This window comes from Mirounga angustirostris, unplaced genomic scaffold (genome assembly GCF_029215605.1).
Source record: "Mirounga angustirostris isolate CCGP_5_RB_7025 unplaced genomic scaffold, mMirAng1.0.hap1 SCAF_1, whole genome shotgun sequence".
Classification (NCBI taxonomy): Eukaryota; Metazoa; Chordata; class Mammalia; order Carnivora; family Phocidae; genus Mirounga; species Mirounga angustirostris.
This window is the reverse complement of record NW_026991709.1, coordinates 111,830,741-111,850,033: the sequence shown is the minus strand read 5'-3', so window position 1 is coordinate 111,850,033 and position 19,293 is coordinate 111,830,741. Positions and strand designations below refer to the sequence as shown.

Genomic DNA, 19,293 nt, shown 5'->3' with positions numbered 1-19,293 from the left:
TCTTAGGAAAATTGTGGCATCAAACATTTTTTTAGGGCTCTCGAGGCTTTCTATCAAGGAGGAGGTTTTCCACCTACATTTCTAAATTTCACATTATAAAATCTACAACTGTTTACCACCTAATCTTATTTCATCCAGACAAATGAATACAGTTGACCATTGAACAACATGGGTTTGAACTATATGGATTCACTTATATGCTGATTTACAGTATAGTACTGTAAATGTATTTTCTCAACATTTTATCTTCTCTAGCTTACTTTATTGTAAGAATACAGTATACAATATGTATACAAAATATGCGTTAGTTGACTGTTCTATATTAACGGTAAGGTTTCCAGTCAACAGTAGGCTATTAGTAGTTAAGTTTGGGGGGAATCAAAGTTATATGCAGATTTTTGACGGTGCAGGGGGGCTACTCCCCAACCCCTCTGCATTGTTCAAGGTCAACTGAACTGATCTAGATAAGAGATTCGTCCACATTAAGATAAATGGAATATACACATGGAAACCCAAAGTTCACTTCTTTATAAACGATTACATCTCACTTTATTGCATGAAAGAAATTCAACCAGTTGATTTAATAATGTTTTTAGCCCCCATTTCAAATATCTTTAAAAGCCTTCGAAGAAAAAAAAAAAAAAAAAAACTGTAATGAATCTCTTTTTGGAAACTCCAAAGAACAGTCTTCAAGAATGTTGATTAGATAGAGTGAATTTTGACAACTGATGGTTTCCTGCAAATCTAAGGCGAAAATAATGATTTCTACAGTATTTAGAAAACGGTTTCTTCTTTTTCTAATCAAGAAAAAAAAAAAAGCCTTTTTAACCAGAACCCCTTCCCTTTTTCCCCGTGCCCACCAGTCTTCCCTCCCTGCCGTATACACTTACGTTCTACCACCACATTCCTACCAAAGCCCTATCACTCTACCTCCACCTGTAAAGTGTGAAGCTTTCTCAGTTTGTCTTTGGGTCTGTGTGTGTGTGTGCTTATGCACATCAGGCTAATTTATGCTGCAGAACCACAAAGTTCAAAAAGTAGAGAGAGTATCAGAGCTGGAAAAATCACAGTAGCTAGAGGTGTCTGCCACGTAAATTTGATTAGGGGGGAAAAAAGGATAGCCTACATATAAATCTGACTTTTAACAAACCTTAGGATATCTTTCCACATGCTTTAAGCAATACTAGGCTGCAGCGTCCCTTGGCTATTTTATTTTTTGATGAAATGTTTTTAAGTGCCTTTGTGCACTTCCTAGAGGGAAGAATAAGCCAATTTACCAAACTGAGCACAGACAAGATTTTCCATCTTGTCTTGAAAAGCATGCCCTACAAAAAAGAAAAAAAACATACACACATGTGTTTATAATTTGAGGTACAGATCAAGGCAGACCAGGACGACTTAGACTCTGGCCTGGTGGACGGCACATCTTCAAAGGGGAAAGTGTGTGTGTGTGTGTGTGTGTGTGTGTGTGTGTGTGTGTGTGTGAGAGAGAGAGAGAGAGAGAGAGAGAGAGAGAGAGATATTTTTAAAATTCCTAGTGGACAGCACATCTTCAAATGGGAAAGGTGTGTGTGTGTGTGTGTGTGTCTGTGTGTGTGATATTTTTAAAATTCCTATAGCATTAAAAATACTCTCTGGCTGCACTTTACCAAAAGTTTCTGAACCGGCTCGGGCTGGCAGTCTGGTGAAGTTGTTATACCGTCTTTATTTTTCCTGTTCTGTCTGGGAGGATACTGGCACCCCAGGTCGGGGCCTCATGCCAACAAAGAGGTCTGTTAATGTGTGACAGGAGCCCAGCACACCGTGGTTTCTGATCACTAGGATTATCACCAAAAGGGCAAAACTGCATGTCACTTTCTCTCGGCAATAACATTTTAAAATAGGGGGATATTTTAAGTTGCTGCATGATTCCAGTACGTGTGTGCTGAGAAACGGGAAAACCTTGCCACTGTCACATTGTAGGGGCAGAAATGTCCCTCACCTAGAACTTGAGTGTGCCTGCTCGTCACAAACTCCCTGTTAATGATCTGATGGAGAAAGAGCCAGGTCACGAGCACATGCCTGGACTGCTGTCTGGGGTCCACCAACTTATTTTTGCAACATGTCAGCAAAAGTCCCAAACGATACAAGTTATGGGCACCGTGGCTGGGTTTTCCTGAGGGAGGAGGAGGATGGCTTTCTAAGTGTGCACACCACAAGCTCTTCCTCCCGAGTACACAGGGGCCAGAATAGTGAGGAAAAATCAAGCTACCAGCTAACAAGAACAGTTATAACAATATACTTCTTTTGGGGGCTTTCTAGATGCCAAGTACCCACATACTCAAGACAACGTTTAGGAGATAGCCAGGTATGTTTGCTGTCATCATCACCACTTTACAAAAAAGGAAAACGAGACTCAGAGAGGTTGATCACACACAAGACTAGTAAATGTCTAAGCCAAGAGAAACTCAGCTCTGACTCCAAGTTCTTCCATGAACCACCAGACAAAAAGGTCCCCTGCCTCCACCCTACCCCTCCCCTACTACCCTAACACACTAACTATTTCCTTAGCAGGCCCCACTTTCCCCCAAGCCCACTGTCCTATATATTAGAATAGGGCCTGTGTAGAGTCCTTTTCTCCCCATTTGTTTCATTTCCCCCCTCCTTCAAAAAAATCCAGTGGGTATTAATGGGGATTAATGAGACAAGAACCCACTTAAAAGATACAAGGTCTTACCCGGTTTGAAAAAAAATCAACTTTCACATGTACAGTCATTTTCCCCCTTCACTGTTACATAAAATCGAGGACTCTAAGCAAGTTGTCAGCCCCAAGCAATATGGCTTCCACCCAGAGATCATCTCTCCTCTTAACTCTCTGATGTTCTCCAAGGTCTTCCTTTCTTCTTCCATTCACTGGGCATCTCTAGAGACTGAGACACAAAGGTCACCAATCTGCTCAGACAGAATCAAGTAGGATAAAACCTGACAGAAAACCTGATTTGGCAAATACAAAAGCAAAAATCTCAGTTAAAAACTAGACCAAGCCAGAGATGTTATTTGAAATAAAAATTTAAAAAAAAATTTTTTTTTCATTTTTTCCCCTGCAGAGTCTATCTCATTTTACTTAGGCATTTGAAAAATTAGTGAGTTTAGATACACAACAAATCTGCCATCTTACACAGATGGCTTTTCACTGGATACTGATGCAGCCTGACAAAAGTTTACTCCATTTTTACAAGTCACTCACTTAAGGACACCTTTAAGAGTAGGTCTCTTCTCTGCCAATTAAAATATGATTTGACTTACAAGCTACATTTCAGGAATAGATCCACTGAAAAAATAAGGTATTCACTGATAAGCTTCTGGGGGGGGGAAGCGGGGTGCACGCGCTGAAATATTTCCACCAGGGGGCGCTATACTCACTGAAAGTAATAAACACAGTGTTCCTAATTTAAAGCACTTTGCGCTCTAACTCGCCCAAAATAAATCTTTTTTTTCTTGAGAGCTTTTAGGATGAACAATGAAATTATCTTCAAATCTAACACTGAATAAAATATAAAACTTTTCAGGGCGCCTGGGTGGCTCAGTCATTAAGCGTCTGCCTTCGGCTCAGGTCATGATCCCAGGGTCCTGGGAATGAGCCCCGCATCGAGCTCCTGCTTGGCAGGAAGCCTGCTTCTCCCTCTCCCACTCCCCTCATTTGTGTTCCCTCTCTCGCTGTGTCTCTCTCTGTCAAATAAATAAATAAAATCTTAAAAAAAAAAAAAAAAGAAAAAGAAAACATAAAACTTTTCTTTCCACAAAGAATAATGTCAATAATAAGAATAAAACAATTATAGCTTGTTATGTGCCAGGCACCAGATCTATGCTCTTTACATATATAAGCTCATATAATCTCTTCATACTATAATAATAATCTTCATTTTACATATAAGGAAACTAAGGCAAAATTAAGTAACTTAACAGGGTCATCAACGCTGGTAATGGGCAAAGCCAGGTTTCAAATTCTGACAGTCTGATTCCCAAATCCATGAACCTAACCTACAGTGAAACATAGAATCCCCCCCAAAAAAAGATTTACTTCTGAATGTATTTAGCAATATCATAGATTATATCACAGCTCTAGAAACATATACATTAGCTATTTAAAGGTACTAATTTTATCATCTTATAATAATAACAGATGTTATAGCAATATTACATATATATTATATACTATAATGATAATATTAACTGCATTTGGACATTTTCACCTGTACCTAAACATCTCCCTGTAAAGGAGACATACCACTTAAGTTCACTTAGTCGTTAGCCATATTCTATTGAAAAGACCAAAATTCAGATTGAAGAAGTAGAAGGACCTGCTTTTTATAGTTTTAAAAATTGATAATAAGAGTATAAACTACGGTAGAGCTATGGAGCCTGAAATAACATATTCTGAATAAATCACTCCTTATTAGGACCACATTGTGACTTTCTAAATTAGCCCCAGTCTTTGGTGCTCACTTGGCATTGTGACCTGTCTATCCTTGGGACACATCTGTGATTCTCTATAGGCTAGGAACACTTTTTGTAATGGACAAATATTCAAACAGTGTTAGGAAAAAACCCGGAATGTGCCTTGAGAAATTGACTGCTTTGACTTATTAGAAATCTGGAAAGTATAACTCAGCAACAGGTAAACATGGTACCAACATTCAGATTCCAAATTCTTTAGCTACACTTTACCAATAATTGTGCTTTTGCAGGGAAGGGGGCGGCCCTGTGCACAGGCCGACTCACATGTGCCTTCAGTGTTAAGTTTCAAGCACTCAAGTTCCTTTTAATTTAATTAGTCCACTTTGTACTTGCTGCACAACTTTTAAAAATGAAGGCAAGTACTGCATAAACAAGGATATTCATTCCAGTATTGTGTATACTAGCAACACACTAGTAACAACCTAAATATCCATCCGATGGGGGTTGCCAGTTAAATACACTAATCATGGCATATCACTATGTTGAGACGATTAGGAAATCTTTTACAAGAATAAGGCAGCTCTGTACGTACAGATACCAAAGCAGAAGGGGAGAGGTGCAGAACAGTAGGTCGAGGATGCTAGCATTCAAGGGAAGATACGCATCCCCGACCGGAAGCACTAGAGAACTCCAGGAATGCGGATCCAGCAAAAACTTACTTTTTGAACAACGCTTCGAAGAAGTGTTTGCATTTTTTAACGAAGTCCATGAAGACTTTTTTTCCAATTATAATGGATTATAAAATAAAAGTTAATACTTTAATAATCAGTCTTCAGGGGCGCCTGGGTGGCTCAGTTGGTTAAGCGACTGCCTTCGGCTCAGGTCATGATCCTGGAGTCCCTGGATCGAGTCCCGCATTGGGCTCCCTGCTCGGCAGGGAGCCTGCTTCTCCCTCTGACCCTCCCCCCTCTCATGTGCTCTCTCTCTCTCTCTCATTCTGTCTCAAATAAATAAATAAAATCTTTAAAAATAATAATAATAATAATCAGTCTTCAGAATTTTTAATGAAAATTAAATGGCTAAAAGAAACCTTGAACTCATCTAATGCTACCTAATTTGTGGTTTCTTTACTAAGCTTGCAACTGCTTTCTATTTGAGCTCTTATATATTTGGGACAAATGAGTCATGGGAAGTTTCGGTTTACCACTCTGGTAGAAGCATTGGTACCATTTTCCTTGATCTGCCTGTTAGATATGGGACACAACAGAAGTTATTCCAAGTTGTTTGCTTCTGGATATATTTTACATCTGCAAGCTTTAAAATGGTAGATCCAGAGACTTCCTGGAAGAACAGACAATATATTTACTTGAAGCTGACTCGGGTTTACTTGAGTTCATACTCACTTTGGCTAAGTCACAGAGTGAGGGAAGGTGTCTGGGAATAATGCTTCCATTTTTACCCTGTTCATTCCTGAAAAATCCAACAGGAGATTCTTTTCACTCTAAAAGTAACTATTCTGTGTATAAAGCAGTATCTGGATATCTGATCTTAAATGGAAATGTTATCTGAAAACGGCACCGTCTTTTGTAAAACTTTAAAAGTACCCTTTATTCTTAGCCTTTGGAAGGGGAGTCCAGGGGGAATGACTACAATAGAAGCTGATTACTTACATTGTTGCAGTGTATTAATTCACATCAGATCATCTCTAGTGGGCAGAATTTCAGTTCTTCTTTAGTAAAGGCAATTAGCAGAAAATAATCTTTTCTCAATTCTAAAATCACACTTAAACATTCTAAATGAGGTGAAGAGTAAGCTGCATTGTCCTGGGGCAGGTATCTTGAGAAGCCCCCTGCAGATTAGGTAAAGGCTGAATGCCTTCTAAACCACAGCAGCCTCAGTTCAAACTCCAAACTCTGCTATCCACAAGCTGTATGACCTTGGGAAAGCTTCCTCATCTGTAAAATGGGAATGCTATCACACTTCTTGTAGGGTTGTTGTGAGCTGAATGAGATAAGGCATGAAAGCACTTGGCCTGGTGTCAATCACACATTATGCAAAATAATAATAATAAAAGAAGGAGAGAAAGGGATTTGAGATCAGATCTGCACCTTTGGCAGTCTTCAGGAACCCAATTCACAGAATGGAGGTGTGTACTTGCCTTAGCCTGGATGAAGAGAGGAGGCCTAAGTGATTTTTTAAAAACACTCCAACTGAGGCAACTGAAGGAGATGCTGGAACCACAGTGTGAACCTAGGTAGCAGTATTGTGTATAGGTAGCAATAATGTGAACTGGTAGCAAGGACGCCATGAGAAAAGGCAAAGGTGGCAGAAGGGTAATGCACCCCAAGAACTCAAGAACTATCTGGGTGCACAAGTCGACACCGAGACAACCAGAGCTGCTTCTGAGCTCCAGAGCCTCTGGGTTAAACACCTGTTCATTCAGCTCCAAGTGGATGCTTTGGGCTTACCGAGATTCGGCTGAGACACGGCCATGGACCTCTGGGGTGCTGGGGTGGAAGTGGCCGCAGGGTGGAGGTTCATAGGATTCAGAGGCTGATTCATCGCCTTCCTAGGGTCTTGCCATGTGGTGATTTTTTCTATGTGACTGAAAGAAGGAAAATAATTATCTTTTTAATTGTCAGCATGATTATCATTATCACCATCACCAATAACAGTTAAACGACGCTGGCGCTGGCTCTTCCCGATCTGCTTACACATGGCTGACACACTGTTTGTTTTCATCCAAGGTCACCCTTGCCCACATACCCCTCCATCCAAGGGCCCCAGCAGGGACTCTCTGAATACAAGCACATGACTTAGTTGTCCCAGCCACCCCTAGATGCAAAAACCCCTCTTAAAGGTTTTCTGCCCCACCAGTGTATCTCCTCCCAGCCAAGGAGCCTTGACTCCCCAGCTCCTCAGATGCTTCCCTGCCATTCAATCACTGGGATGCCATGGCAGGAACTCCTCTCCCAAAGCAGGACCCTGCTCTCCTGCCCGGCCAACCCTCCTACGCTCCCCGGATCATATAACTGACATAACGAGGACACATCTGCCGGTCTCAGCCAAAGACAGGGCTCTTGAAACCAACCTCGTAAACATGACATGACTGAGCTCTTACTAAGAGCAAGGAAGGCACTGTAAGGTCCACACAGGTAATACAGAAAACCCTCAAGAAGCTTATGTTCGACTCAGCAAGGTTAACAACTGTGTAGCTAGAGTATACAGAGTAGCAGGAATTAAGCGTAGGAAGATAGATTATGGAGAAACCCAAATGTCAAGGCATGAAGGTTTCTGAGGGCAAAAGACATGATTAGACTTTTGGTCATACACAACTTCCAGTATTTGTTATTGTGACTTAATCTCAGAGAAACTGGCCCAACATAAGCTTCTGTCCAGAGTTTCCACATGTCCTTAGAAAGATGGACAGGACCTCCAGCTTTGTCTGCCTCCTCCCAAACTACATCATAAGTCATTCCTGGTGCTTTACGTACCCCATGCCATAAACTCTTTTCTGAGATTTTCTTTTATTTTTCTTTTAAAGATGAGCATAATCATCTGGTGCCGTAACTTTGTTTTACGAACTGTATCGGAGTTCTCTCTATAGTTATCAAAGACAACAAACTCTGATGGCAGAAACTAAATGTCAGCCTTTTGTTCTAAGCCTTGCAACTAGGTTTGCCTCTCCCAAAGTAATTGTCGCTGTCAACCCCCACACACTACAGACCCTTCTAGATCCATAAGAAAAGGAGAGCATGATTGTTCTTTCAGTTAAACACACCTTAATTTTGAACAACAATGGCTCCCTTTGAATCTTTAGCATAGCAAACCACTATCATTTAATTTAATCCTAAATCAGTGCAATCTCCCTCGCTGGAGTTGTATTTTTCTTTTCTTTTGCATCTGTTTCCTCGCATTTGAATGCTGCCGCTGCTAAACTTCTTCGCATTTCTTTATCCTAGACAGCAAGTTATTGCATGGGGAACTCATCCACTGCCTTGAGTGAAAACTTGGATGTTTTCCCAAGAAGGCCTTTAAATGAGTGTGATTTAAAAAAAAAAAAAAAAGGCTTGGTAAAGGAAGCGTAATTAAGTTTAACTGTTGCGTTTCCATACAGTAAGAGCTATCAAGAGTCTTCAAAACATAATCCAAAATGAACGGGGAAGAATAAAAATGTTAAAACCAAGACTGTCCTGTTCAGAAAAACACAAATAGGGGGGAAAGACTGAACTAAAGAGATGACAATCACTTACTTAAGCACAAAAAGTTGAAAAAGAAAGGAACAATGGTCTTAGTTACACCTTCAGTTTAACGATTATAATTCTGTTGAAAGCTTTCATAAAATCCTTTTGTCAACTTCTGGTCAAGTGGAAACTCATCACCAGCCTCAGGGGATTTGTCATCGTCCTTCAGAGTCAGGAACCAATTGATGAGGATGTCAGAGTTAAGTAAACTCCCTTTTAGCAAAGTAATTAGAGCTAAGAAACCCTTTGACTAACATTCCTTCAGGACCTACATTATTAAAACATGTTTTTCCTAGGGAGGTCTGTCCTACATACTTTTCACATGGTACCGGAAGGAAAGGAATCCTCTCTTTCACGAGCCTTTCTCAGACCCTCTGATACCATGGATCTCGATGCTTCGGCAGAAGCAGCAAGAGCACCGCTGCAGTGAGAGAGTGATGCACGTCTGCTGGGGTCCGACACACAGCTACTGGTCAGTGGTAGAAAGGACACAGGGGCCGGGGCAATGCGTTCCCAAATGCTGGTCCCCACTCTCCGCTCTCATTCTGAACCAGTGGGCTGTGGCCCCCTGAATCTGGGGAGAGCAGAGAGGCCCGCACCCCAAGTGGTAAGGGAGCCCAGCTTGCCTAAGGACGTCGCCACAGCTGGCTAGCCTCCATCCCCCAGAACAGAGTGCTGGGGCGTTCTGGGAGGACCCTCTGGCCCCATCTCAGAGAAGTCTGGCCCCAAAGAGGTACAACTCAGCCGCGGCTTCCAAGTCCTAGAACTCCCCCAGGACCGTGGGAGCCTCCTCGGCCCACCCTTCAAAGCCCATGCCCAGCCAACGCTTTGAAAGCAGTTTTGTTCCCAGCAGATTTGTTAATTAAAAGTGTCACTCACGGTATTCCCCAAAGACTAGAGTACAAGAGGGAGTCTTAAGTGAGCAGTTCTCATTGCTCAGAAACAACTCTGAGCAGAAAGCCACTGGAATTCCCAGCCTCTGCACACCCACCCGTCGACCCGACAGCAGCTTTGCTCTAACGCTCGGCTCCTGGGATGTCCAGGGTGGCTCCCAGTCTGAATGCCAAAAGCAAGAGCATTGCTCACAAGAACTTGATACATCGCTCGTGATTGCATTTGAAAGCTACATTCTGCTATTGTTCAAATCATTTCGCGGCTGTCGCCCCGTTCCCGAAGGCAGGCTGAACCACTGGCTCTTTCACACTGCTGTCTCATCTCCACTCCCTCCGAGTTACTGACTCATTTCCTTTCTCGGATTTCTCAGTGTAACCTTGTTGTCTGCCAGGACCCGCAGTTGAGCTGGATGAATCCCCACTGCCCTGCTGCTCCCACCTCTTCCCCGATTTCACTCCCTTGCTGCCGAGTCTTACCTCAACCCAATGTCTCTGCTGTTTCTAAACGTCTCCTCTCTCCTGAAAATTTATGTGTGTGTGTGTGTGTGTGTGTGTGTGTGTTCAACCTGCCTACGTATGTGTGTTTGACGAATACATATGCTGTACCATTCTCGTATTAGAAAATGGAACAAAAAAGGAAAGAAGATAACAAACTATTGACGGTGATACATGAATAGGTCCACTGGTGTGTTTTTTTTTCTTATCAAAACTCTCTTGTACTTCCCAGGTTTTTAACGGTGACTATGTGTTGTTTTCATAAGCAGTAAAAACCAAAATACTCAGGAAGATACAACATGACAAAAAGGAAAATGATGCATGGTCATGCAGGTCACAGGGTACTAAAATGTGATTGAAGATAAACTGTAGACTGGGCTTGTCACTGTCGTGGGGCAAAGAAAGAACTAAGGAAATGGAATCAATCACCTGGCCCCATGTTGTTTATAAGGAAAAAGAACACCAGTTCCGAAGGAAAAGGAAAACTTTTCTTGACACCAAAAGGCCTCTTTCCTGGGCTAAAAATAAAAAAATTTAAAAAAAACATTAAAAAAAAAAAAGCTTCCAAGGGTTTCACAGGGAGACCCCGGGTGCCTGTAACAAAGATAATGGGAATGGTCTTCTCTTTCTTTGGCGGCCCCTTGACCACCATTTCCCAGACTGTCTCATTCCACAGTCGCAGAAAGAACAAACCAACTCCTCACCTCCAGCCACATCGGGAGCCTCCGCTCAGAGAAGTGTCCAGGTCGGAAAAGAGCTTCAGCTGTTTAGGAACTGCAGCTTTCGCTCAGCGGCAGGAAAGGTCGACACTTCTCTAAGATGTTTGGCTGAAAAACTGTTGTGTGAAATAATTTTTCCTTCTTGAATTAATATGTTCTTCAATAGAGAATGGATTTAGAAAGCCATTTTATTTACTCGGGAAATTCTGTGAGGTTGAAAAGTCGTTGAAATGAGCGGAAGAGAAGGCAGCCTCGCCCCCCTCCTGGTCTCTCGCCACCCTCCAGGTCTCCGCCCCTCTCCACCTGGTCCCTCCCATTAGCCTCCAGGGGATCATTAACTTAGTTCCTATTTCCTCCCCTCCAGCCTCCTGCGTGACCTTTCACCTTGAAGCATGAGCACAAGGGCCTCCAGGCTTCCCCTCCTCCAGTCTTTCTGGTTTTCCTCCAACCTTCGTCCCTTCCCCCACCCCTTCTGACAATCCGCTCTCCATCCCACCTCTAGACTCATATCCCAAGGACAGCTGGGATCCAAGTCAGCCGTGGGTCCTTGGTCTGCCTGTGAAATAAAAGTACTACTCACATCGGCATCTTCCAGACACACAACCTACTGGTGCGACACTGCGTGTTCTGGGAAGTTCAAAGTCTTGCGTCACACATACCTGAGGGTTTTTTGTTGTTGTTGTTGTTTAAAGATCGTATTTATTTATTTGACAGAGAGAGCAAGTATGGCCAGGGGGAGTGGCAGAGGGAGAGGCAGAAGCAGGCTCCCCACTGAGCAGGGAGACTGACGCGGGGCTTGATCCCAGGACCCAGAGATCATGACCTGAGCCGAAGGCAATGCTTAGCCGACTGAGCCACCCAGGTGCCCACACATGTCTGAGTTTTAATGTTACCTCTGATCCTATGTGACCTTGTTGGACAAGCCACTTCACCCATCCTGGTCTCAGCACCCAGATCCACGAGATAGGAGTAAAAGAAGCTAACAAACGCACCGGTTTCTTGTTGCAAGGGTAAAATGGGTCTGTGCAGGGAAAATAATGACAGCCAAAGTCACGTGCAGATTTCACGACCAGTTCCCAGGGCTTCCCAAGCTCACCTCCCCAGCAGTGAATGTATGGAAGGCCACCGCAAGCCCAAGGCTGACAACATGGGTTCAAGTTTACTCACCAGCATGAACTGTACACCTACTGCGCACAATGCGCTAGGCAGGTATAAAAATAAAAAGCATTTTGTAAATATAAAACCCTGACTAGCAGCAGAACCGTTAAAAGCAGAGATAAAATCTTATCTGTAAAAATAGAACCCACCGGCTTCTTACAGCCCAGGAAAAGGCCTGGCGTTTTTGGATGAATTTATCCTCCAGCCCATGACCTATTACACTAACTTTATGGAAGGAAGCCACACAACAAAGACTTTCTGAAATAGAGAAGGTCTATGTAATACATTTTGTATTGCTGGAAGCATACAAAGATATAAAAATAGAAATGATTCTGAGTGCTTGCTTTTGAAAAAATTTAGAGTTCTTAGCAACGTAAGCGGCTCGCCTATTTCTACGGGCAAAGATTTCATCTTTCAATATAAGTGTTTTGCCATTTTACTCCCCCTCCTCTCCACCCTCACTGCTTTAATATATTCGAGTTTCACATTAGCGTCAGACATTACTCAGGGCTCGCTGCCAGCAACAGAGCTGTTAGGACGGGACTTAGAAGTAGCCTCCAACCGGCCTCTTCTTTTCCACCACAAACGAGCTAGGCAGTTAAAGAGAACCACACCAATGAAATGGGAATTTAAAGGCAGCCTGGGGTTATAAAACCAAGGCCGACTGATTCAAAACTTAATTCACATTCAGTGCCACTTGGTTCCAGTCCCATGACAATCCCAGGCTCTCTTCAAGTTCTCCCTTCACTCTCTCTTTTTGGGGGGTGCTAATATTTCTCTTCCAGTGGAACATAAGCTCTTTCGATGACAGAAATGACCCTATGGGGCATATAGCAAAGTGCTCTGTACATAGTAAGCATTTGCAAAACAATACCCTTGCAACCCCCATAATATTCACAAACCCAATTTAGGGCATAAGTAAACTGTCTTTTTTTATTTTTTTTTTTTAAGATTTTTATTTATTTGACAGAGAGAGAGAGCACACAAGCAGGGGAAGCGGCAGGCAGAGGGAGAGGCTGATCAGGGAACCCGACGCAGGACTCGATCCCAGGACCCCGGGATCATGACCTGAGCCGAAGGCAGACACTTAACCAAGACACTAAAATGTTTTCTGATTTACCAGACCAATTCACCACCCTCTTTAATGTGATCACAAATGTACATACACTGAGGATTATTTGCTTAAAAAGTGCTAAATGAACTTTGCAACTTGTTGTGGTGAACCAGTCCAATTAAACCCATCAGTGTTAAAAATGGAAATTGAAACAGATTTGCGTGAGGTTGATAATTTCCCAGAGGGGGCTTGCCAAGTGAGTTTGATCCATTGTCAGCAGACAACAAACTCTATGCCAATACTTAATCCTGTGCCAGATGGCAAGAAGACTTGTCCGAGACTCACATTAAAGTTCTGAAAACATTCCCCAGTTAGAATTAAAAATACAAAGAGGCAAAACACTGGTTTACTTTTTTGTTGTATTTCGGGAATAAATGCTGCCTGTGTCTCAATTACATTCAACATGCTGGCAGTGTGTTCTTATTTAAATTTCGAGGCCTAGGAAATGACACATCATATCTTACTCATATCTTGCATTTCTTTGAGTGGTGCCTTTTGTTTTTTTGCCAGTGGCACTTAGCTCTTCCGAGGGACACCAGAGGTGGATCTTAACAATGAGAACAAAGACAGCTGGGCGTGCACACTTACTAATTCTCCCAGGCCCAGATGTACATTCTCTCCAAGTTACTTCCTCTGCTGTCCCCTAAAACCAGAACGTAGTGGAAACTGATCACATGTGAGCCCCTGAGCCCCACTGCGGGACAGCTCACAGCCCACTTCTCAACTGGCAACTCAACCTGATTAGTAGCCACCCAGTAAGCTGTTCCCCGATGCTCAACCCTATCAGTCCAGTTGGATAACGGGGAGTAGGCTTCTGAACTACAACACACTGACAATCGGAAATAAAGTGCTGGCATTTCACCTGGCTGAACAGATGTTTTATTTCATTTCCAAAGCCACCCAACTCCTTCCCAGGTTTTCATCCTTCCTACTGTCACCCTAATCGGTGATTCTTTGCCTTTACAAAGCAGCTTTCGTAACACTGTAGTCGGTTACAATTCTTTTTCTGTTCTGCCCAAATCCTGAACAGTACCATCGCTTGCTGGTCCAACGCATTAGAATAAAAGATACAAAGAGGGAAAAAGTTAGGCTGCAAAGGTACATCGCTGACATATCCATTGGCGAAGCATTTGTATCACTCCCAGATTAAATCCCAAAGCCATAAAGACACCCTCATGCCATACAATAAAGGTGACTGTTCACATAATGGAAGTGTGCCTCATGAGAAAGCTCATCCTTCTTTGAAAGCACAAGGAATTTAGAGTTGAAAGGTTCTGGTCAGATTTTCACTTAGGCAGCTCATCAAACATCGCTGCAGTCTATGACACAGGCATAATAACTCATATATAAATAGGGGGTTTTTTAGGATCCTCTAATAAAAGATGACACAAGACCAGAAGCATTATTTTGGTGCATGTTTCCGGTCTCCACCATTCACTTGCCAATTCAACAACATTTCTGAGTCCTCTGGAATTCTGAATGAATGGCAGGGATTGTATTTTTAACTACCAGGCTCTAATCCTCGACTTCCATCACGGCCGTGCCAAGAAGCCTCCCCTTGTTTAAATTAGCAGCAGCGGTGGCCGTGGCAGCACGAGGTCCTCTAGCACTTCCGTTGCAGCCAGCTGCGGCCATCTATCTCCTCAAATCCTCTCCACCGAGCGAGCACTGCCGCCTTTTCTGCAGACTCGGTCCCAAACCCGCTCCGTCGGGGCAGGAGTGGAGTCAAGGAGCGCTGCCGTCAGCCCCACAGTGCAGTGTGAGCCCACTCGAGGCTGTCACATCCACAGTTCCCATGGGGGCTTACGTTCCTGCAGAGCACTGCTGCCAGGGTGGGGGGGGAAGGGGACACGATGAATGTGTCCCTCCCGGAGAAAACCACTTTGGGAAGCCAGTGACTCAGCAACACAGGCCCAGGGTGGGACACAGCCACCTCACCTCAGACGGTGAGCCACTGTGTTAGAGGTACCCCGACATCGCCCAACACGGGCAAACCTGCCTTCACCTCTGCAAACTGAACCAAACGCTTCCCTTTTTTGTGTTTTTAAGATTTTATTTTTTATTTATTTGTCAGAGAGAGAGAGAGAGCACAAGCAGGAGAAGTGGCAGGCAGAGGGAGAAGTAGGCTCCCCGCCGAGCAGGGAGCCCGATGCGGGGCTCGATCCCAGGACCCTGGGATCACGACCTGAGCCGAAGGCAGACGCTTAACCGACTGAGCCACCCAGGCGCCCCGAACCAAACTCTTCCTTAACCTTATTTTTCCTGTGCCCTAAAAAAGCAAGAAGAAAAAGAGAAGGACTGGGATTTTGTTTGCTTGTTTGCCATAGGCCAAGAGCCCTATTAAGGTTTGGCTTCTCTGCGATTTTATTATCAACACTTAGCATTTTTGCCTCTTCTCATGTCAGGATCAATAGTGCTCCTTTTTTTTTTTTTTTTTTAAGATTTTATTTATTTATTTATTTATTTGACAGAGAGAGAGAGACACAGCAAGAGAGGGAACACAAGCAGGGCGAGTGGGAGAGGGAGAAGCAGGCTTCCCACCGAGCAGGGAGCCTGATGCGGGGCTCGATCCCAGGACCCTGGGATCATGACCCGAGCTGAAGGCAGACGCTTAATGACTGTGCCACCCAGGCGCCCCAGGATCAATACTGCTCTTAAAAGATTTACAAATCACGCTAAATTTCTCCTGTGGAAACCAAACGACAATGTAAGAGTTTATTTCACTATGTTTTATATCCAGATACCAAGTATATTTTCCCACTTTCCCCCTTTTCACAAACAAAAACGGGGTGGGAATGAGAAGTGGAGAAAGGACAAGGTTCTTTATGAATGGTGAATTCTAGAATTATCAACAGGCAGTGGAATGCGTTCATCCATTTATTCATTCGACAAGCGCTTACAACAGGGACTTCCATGGGGACTCAGTTCCCAGAATCAGTTTTGGAGAATGTGGAAATGTGGGGTGTGGTGAAAGGAACAACTGAAAATCCTTTAAATGGCACATGATGTGCAGTCTAACTAGGCTTTGTGTACTTTCAGGAAAAGTCCAATACAGCCACTTCCCTCCAGGGTTAAGACATGGTACTATTTCTACAGCCAAGCTCCAGATGAAGTGATGCTGTCCCCAAATACTTATGTTGGGATTTGCGTGTAGTGTCGAATTCGTGCCACTTAAACAGGCATACAGCCCTAAGTGCCTTGTCATCTTCCGCACCAACATGGACCTATCAGCAGACGATCCAGTGTGGGCCCTAGGAGCTGGCAATCAAATTGGCGGGGAGGTAGTGGCCAAGAAATAAGGAATGGTGTGGAGGTTAACAGAGCACAAATCCTGTTTTTATTGTTATTACAAATGGTCCAGAGCCTGACATTCTGTCTTGATAGCTATGTGTTCGATACGCTCCCCATATCAGCTGGGTCTGACATCTGGGGAGCAGCTTTAATCTCGCAATCATTTTTTAAGTTTGTTTTTAAGCCACTGAGTTACTTTAAATACTAAAATACTTTGAAAATTGTTTTTCCAGGCTCTCCGTGCCCAGCACATGTTTCAACGTGTTGTTTTTCCAGTTGTTCTTCCAGTGTCTCAGATGATGGACCGCTTGCCTGCTCCGAAGCCACTCTGGACAGAAAACAGCTCAGCTGAACTGCAGATGCCCTCCTTTCTCTTCTTTCTAATGGGGACAACTGAATTAAATGTCACTTGAAGCCTCTTCAAAACCAAAAATTCTTCTGGATTCGTCTAGCTTCACTTCTATTCAGGCAGAGATTCAATTCCTTTGTGTTGGTTTTGTTTTTCTAAGTTCTGAGAAGAGGATGAGCCACACTGGGCTCCGGTCATCGGAGCCACTGGGTGCATGTGCTTGGGAGACATGACCCAGCTGGCACAGGAGAAGAGACTGGCCTGGACCCCACCCCCATCTGGAGAAACACTGGAGTGCTTTTCAGAGCCAGCGTCCCAGTTTTGCAAGAAATGATTTGGAGGATGGAAGACAAAAACTGAGGCATTAAAAGAGATTGAGCTAAGCTTCAGAGGCAGGGAGGGGAGAGGACCACTGGAGACCTAGAAAATCACCGGGCAACACTACTTAGGTTTCGTGTTTTAAACCCAGCCCACGGGGGCGCCTGGGTGGTTCAGTCGGTTAACCACCTCAGCTGCCTTCAGCTGAGGTCATGATACCAGGGTGCTGGGATCGAACCCTACATTGGGCTCCCTGCTCAGCGGGGAGTCTGCTTCTCCCTCACCCTCTGCCTGCCGTTCTACCTACTTGTGCTCTCTCTCTCTGTCAAATAAATAAAAATTAAAAAAAAAAAATACTCAGCCCACATATCCTTTCACATGTATTTCTTGGCATCTTTGGTTGAAAATATCACCCAAATGAGGCAGAACATTCCATGGTATTCTTGAACTTTGCCTCTGCTATTAAACAGCTAAGGGAACACTGTAATTTCACCTAGCATCTCCAGGCCTCAGTGTCCTCCACTGTAAAATGGGCATAAAAATATCCATTTCATGAGGTTGTTTTGAATAGTCCATCAAATAACAAAAATAAAGCACCTGCACAGTGCCAGACAGAGATGGCACTCTAAATATTTTTTTTTTTTTAAGATTTATTTATTTGAAAGAGAGCGCACATGCACGTGAGGGGCAGAACATGGCTCAGAACTCAATCCCACGACCCACGAGATCACGACTGGAGCCGAAACCAAGAGTCGGTCACTTAACCAACTGAGCCACCCAGGTGCCCCATGACACTATACATATTAATTCCCCCTTTATCCCTTATGAAAATCTATCCCAATGGTTGAAAGGGATCTGAGGAATTCAAATGCACAAACATCAGCAAACACACTATGGTACAATGAACCCAAGAAAATGGGGGAAATAATAGTGAACATCAATTCACTCTAAAAACTATAGATATATTTGATTTCACAAAACAGTGGCTAATAACTGATTTAGAGAAAAAATATTTTCAAAAGACAAAAGAACTAGTTAACCCCCAGGCCTCGGGTGGTTCCTCCACCTTTGTTTTGGTTCGGTTTTTCTTTGTTTGTTTGTTTGCTTTGTATTGTAACAATATCAACTCTCAGATCCAGTGTAAGAAAAAGCCAGAGCTAACAGTGCTGTAGTGTCTTCGTCAGGGAGGCACTTCCGGTGGTGATGGGCATCCCATGTCAGCACACAAGACTTTCTGCCCATGGACTTTAGCTTGAAGTGAAAAGCAAGATAAGATCGAACACTAGAAAAGTAATATCTGATGGCTTTCCATTTTTTCCTAACAGTAACGCTCAGGAAATTTTAGGCCAATTTAGTTTTGTAATCATTTACAAGGTGACAATCATTCACCCCCCACGGTTCACCCCAAAATATAGGTACAGATCAGTTATAGAAATGCAAGAAGACCTGAAGCTTCTATGACTCCACAAATGGAAAAACAAATTTAGCCTAAAACGTACTACAGTTTTATACAAAACATGTTTATGCAAACTCCAGATAGAGTTAACCTTGTACCCACAGGTGGAGGTTTAATAAAAAAATAGACTATTGCTTTAATTTTTACTTAACAAAGAACAGAAACCTGTATCTGTTTCAATTTTTCATGATTTATTTCCCCATCCAAACCCCACTAAAGTAGCTGGCATTATTTCTCATATAAAATAAACATCTGGGGCACCTGGGTGGCTCAGTCGGTTAAGCAGCTGCCTTCGGCTCAGGTCATGATCCCAGGGTGCTGGGATCAAGCCCCGCATCGGGCTCCCTGCTCAGCGGGGAGTCTGCTTCTCCCTCTCCCACTCCCCCTGCTTGTGTTCCCTCTCTGGCTGTGTCTCTCTCTGTTAAATAAAATCTTAAAAAAAAAAAAAAAAGATGGGAAAAAAGCTTTGGTAACCAGTCTGAATAACCAAATCAAAAAACAAAGTGACACTAGATTTGGTAACATCTAAACAAAAGCAGTAACAATTTGGCAATAATGGTGACCCTTAATATCCTCTCACTGAAGGAGAGAATTGACCCCACCCAAGAGAAGAAAACCAGAGGCAGATGAGTCCTTTATTTTCTGAGCTGCTCATGGCCACCACCACAGCATAAATGAAATCAAACATTTATGTTTAAACACTGACTTGGGCAGCGCAGCTTTTTCACTATGCTTTTTACTTAAACTGGCCAGGAGATTTTTCAAACAGGGAGAGCCACCTTAGTTTGGTTAGTTTATTAATTCAACCTACAAGTAAGT

The 19,293-nt window shown here is 43.3% G+C and overlaps 1 protein-coding gene across 1 annotated transcript in view; it reads right to left on the bottom strand.

Annotated features, from left to right (window-relative positions):
• WWTR1 (WW domain containing transcription regulator 1) overlaps positions 1-19,293 on the bottom strand; it is a 135,661-nt gene that overhangs the window by 49,221 nt on the left and 67,147 nt on the right. The window contains exon 3 of the mRNA XM_045903573.2: positions 6,906-7,042. Within this exon, the coding sequence (XP_045759529.1) occupies positions 6,906-7,042 (137 nt within the window). The remainder of the gene's footprint in view (positions 1-6,905; positions 7,043-19,293) is intronic.